Here is a 1,670-nt window from a genome sequence, read left to right on the forward strand (position 1 = left end):
CTTGAGTGGGAGCTCTGGGGAGCAGCAGAGCTAAGGTACACTCCTAGAATTGTACAATAAAACAAGGAGACAACGGAGAGGTGAGATGCACAGGTGGAAAATGCTTTATACCTGCCCTGAGCTGAGGATATCCTACGTATCGAGGAAACAATCTTCGAGTAGGAATAAAGAATCCCAGCCAGGGGAGCGCCACCAAGCAGCACAATCCCGAAATACATAACCATATCATTAAGGAAGGTGTCGGAACAGGCTTGCCCAACTACTTGATTGAATTCACAGAAAAAATGGGGGATTTCCACATTAGCACGGAAGGACAGCCGCAACACCGTTAAAGTCTGTAACAAGGAATTGAGAACACTGATGACCCAGGACACCAGAACCAGCAATCCACAGAGCCGAGGGTTTATTGTGACCGTGTAGTGCAGGGGGTGACAGATGGCCACGAAGCGGTCATAGGCCATCACAGTCAGGAGAAAGTCGTCCCAACCTCCAAAGAGTATGAAAAAGAACATCTGTGTGAGGCAGCCGGCATAGGTGATGACTTGGCTCTGACGCTGGATGTTCCACAGCATCTTGGGGATGGTGGTGGAGGTGAAGCAGATGTCTGCAAAGGACAGGGTGGCGAGGAATAAGTACATGGGGGTGTGGAGATGGGAGTCTGAGCTGACGGCCAGGATGATGAGCAGGTTCCCCAGTACAGTGATTAGGTACATGCAGAGGAAAAGCCCAAATATGATGGGCTGTAATTCTGGTTCCTCTGATAATCCCAGAAGAAGAAACTCTGAAATTCCTGTGTCATTGTCTGCTTCCATGTGGTGGTGCTGCCTACAAGGAAAGAAAAAAAAAAGCATAAAAGTGTTGAATTTTATGGGCTTCATTTATTTATTTAATACTTTTTTTTTCTTTTTTAAAAGTTTTTCTTTAAATGTCAGTTAATGGGGTGCCTGGGTGGTTCAGTCGTCAAGCGTCTGCCTTTGACTCAGGTCATGAGCCCAGGGTCCTTGGTTCGAGCCCCGCATCGGGCTCCCTGCTTGGCGGGAAGCCTGCTTCTCCCTCTCCCATTCCCCCTGCTTGTGTTCCCTCTCTCGCTGTGTCTTTCTCTGTCAAATAAATAAATACAATCTTTAAAATACAAAAAGGAGGTTCATAAAACGCAGGAAAGGAATGGACATGAGTGGTAAAGGAGATCTAATAAACTCAGGGGATTCCTGAGAGACTGTGATGAGCAGAAAGCTTCCCCAGTTCTGGCAGCCTTCCAGCCCCTGCCACATGCCCTTACTGCCCAGAATAATTAACAAAGCAGAAAAAGAACAGTGTATCCAAAGAAGAATAGAGTGGGCTTTTTATGATGTCAGAGATTTTACTGATTGAATATCCCTCTAGAAAAATGTGCAAAGGGAATAAACCTGCAATTTAGAACAGAAAATACACACTGTAGTACTCAATATAGGACAATAGAAGGGGATTTTTAAAGATGAAATAAAAAAAGACTTTTCCAAATGATTTTAAGTCCCAAATTTTTGAATCAGAAAACCAGGTTTTGAACATCAGATCTACCACATGTACAATGTTGGAACTTGGGAGAGACAATCAATCCATTCCAAATGGGACTATCCTCACTCAAGAGAGTGGGGACAGCAGTACCCATCCTCCTAGGGTGGATACAGCAT

At 45.0% G+C, this 1,670-nt stretch overlaps 1 protein-coding gene across 1 annotated transcript; it reads right to left on the reverse strand.

Moving 5' to 3' along the window:
- Window positions 1-5: 5 nt before the first annotated feature.
- On the reverse strand, window positions 6-815 carry LOC141372349 (olfactory receptor 7A17-like; the record flags this gene model as incomplete). The annotated part of the gene is made up of 1 exon (XM_073890845.1): window positions 6-815. A coding segment is annotated over exon 1 (807 nt), but the record flags the coding sequence as incomplete, so codon positions are not given.
- Window positions 816-1,670: the final 855 nt, after the last annotated feature.

This window comes from Callorhinus ursinus, unplaced genomic scaffold (assembly GCF_003265705.2).
Source record: "Callorhinus ursinus isolate GAN/ISIS: 27379988/994484 unplaced genomic scaffold, GSC_fseal_2.0 scaffold9464, whole genome shotgun sequence".
In the NCBI taxonomy this organism is placed as follows: domain Eukaryota; kingdom Metazoa; phylum Chordata; class Mammalia; order Carnivora; family Otariidae; genus Callorhinus; species Callorhinus ursinus.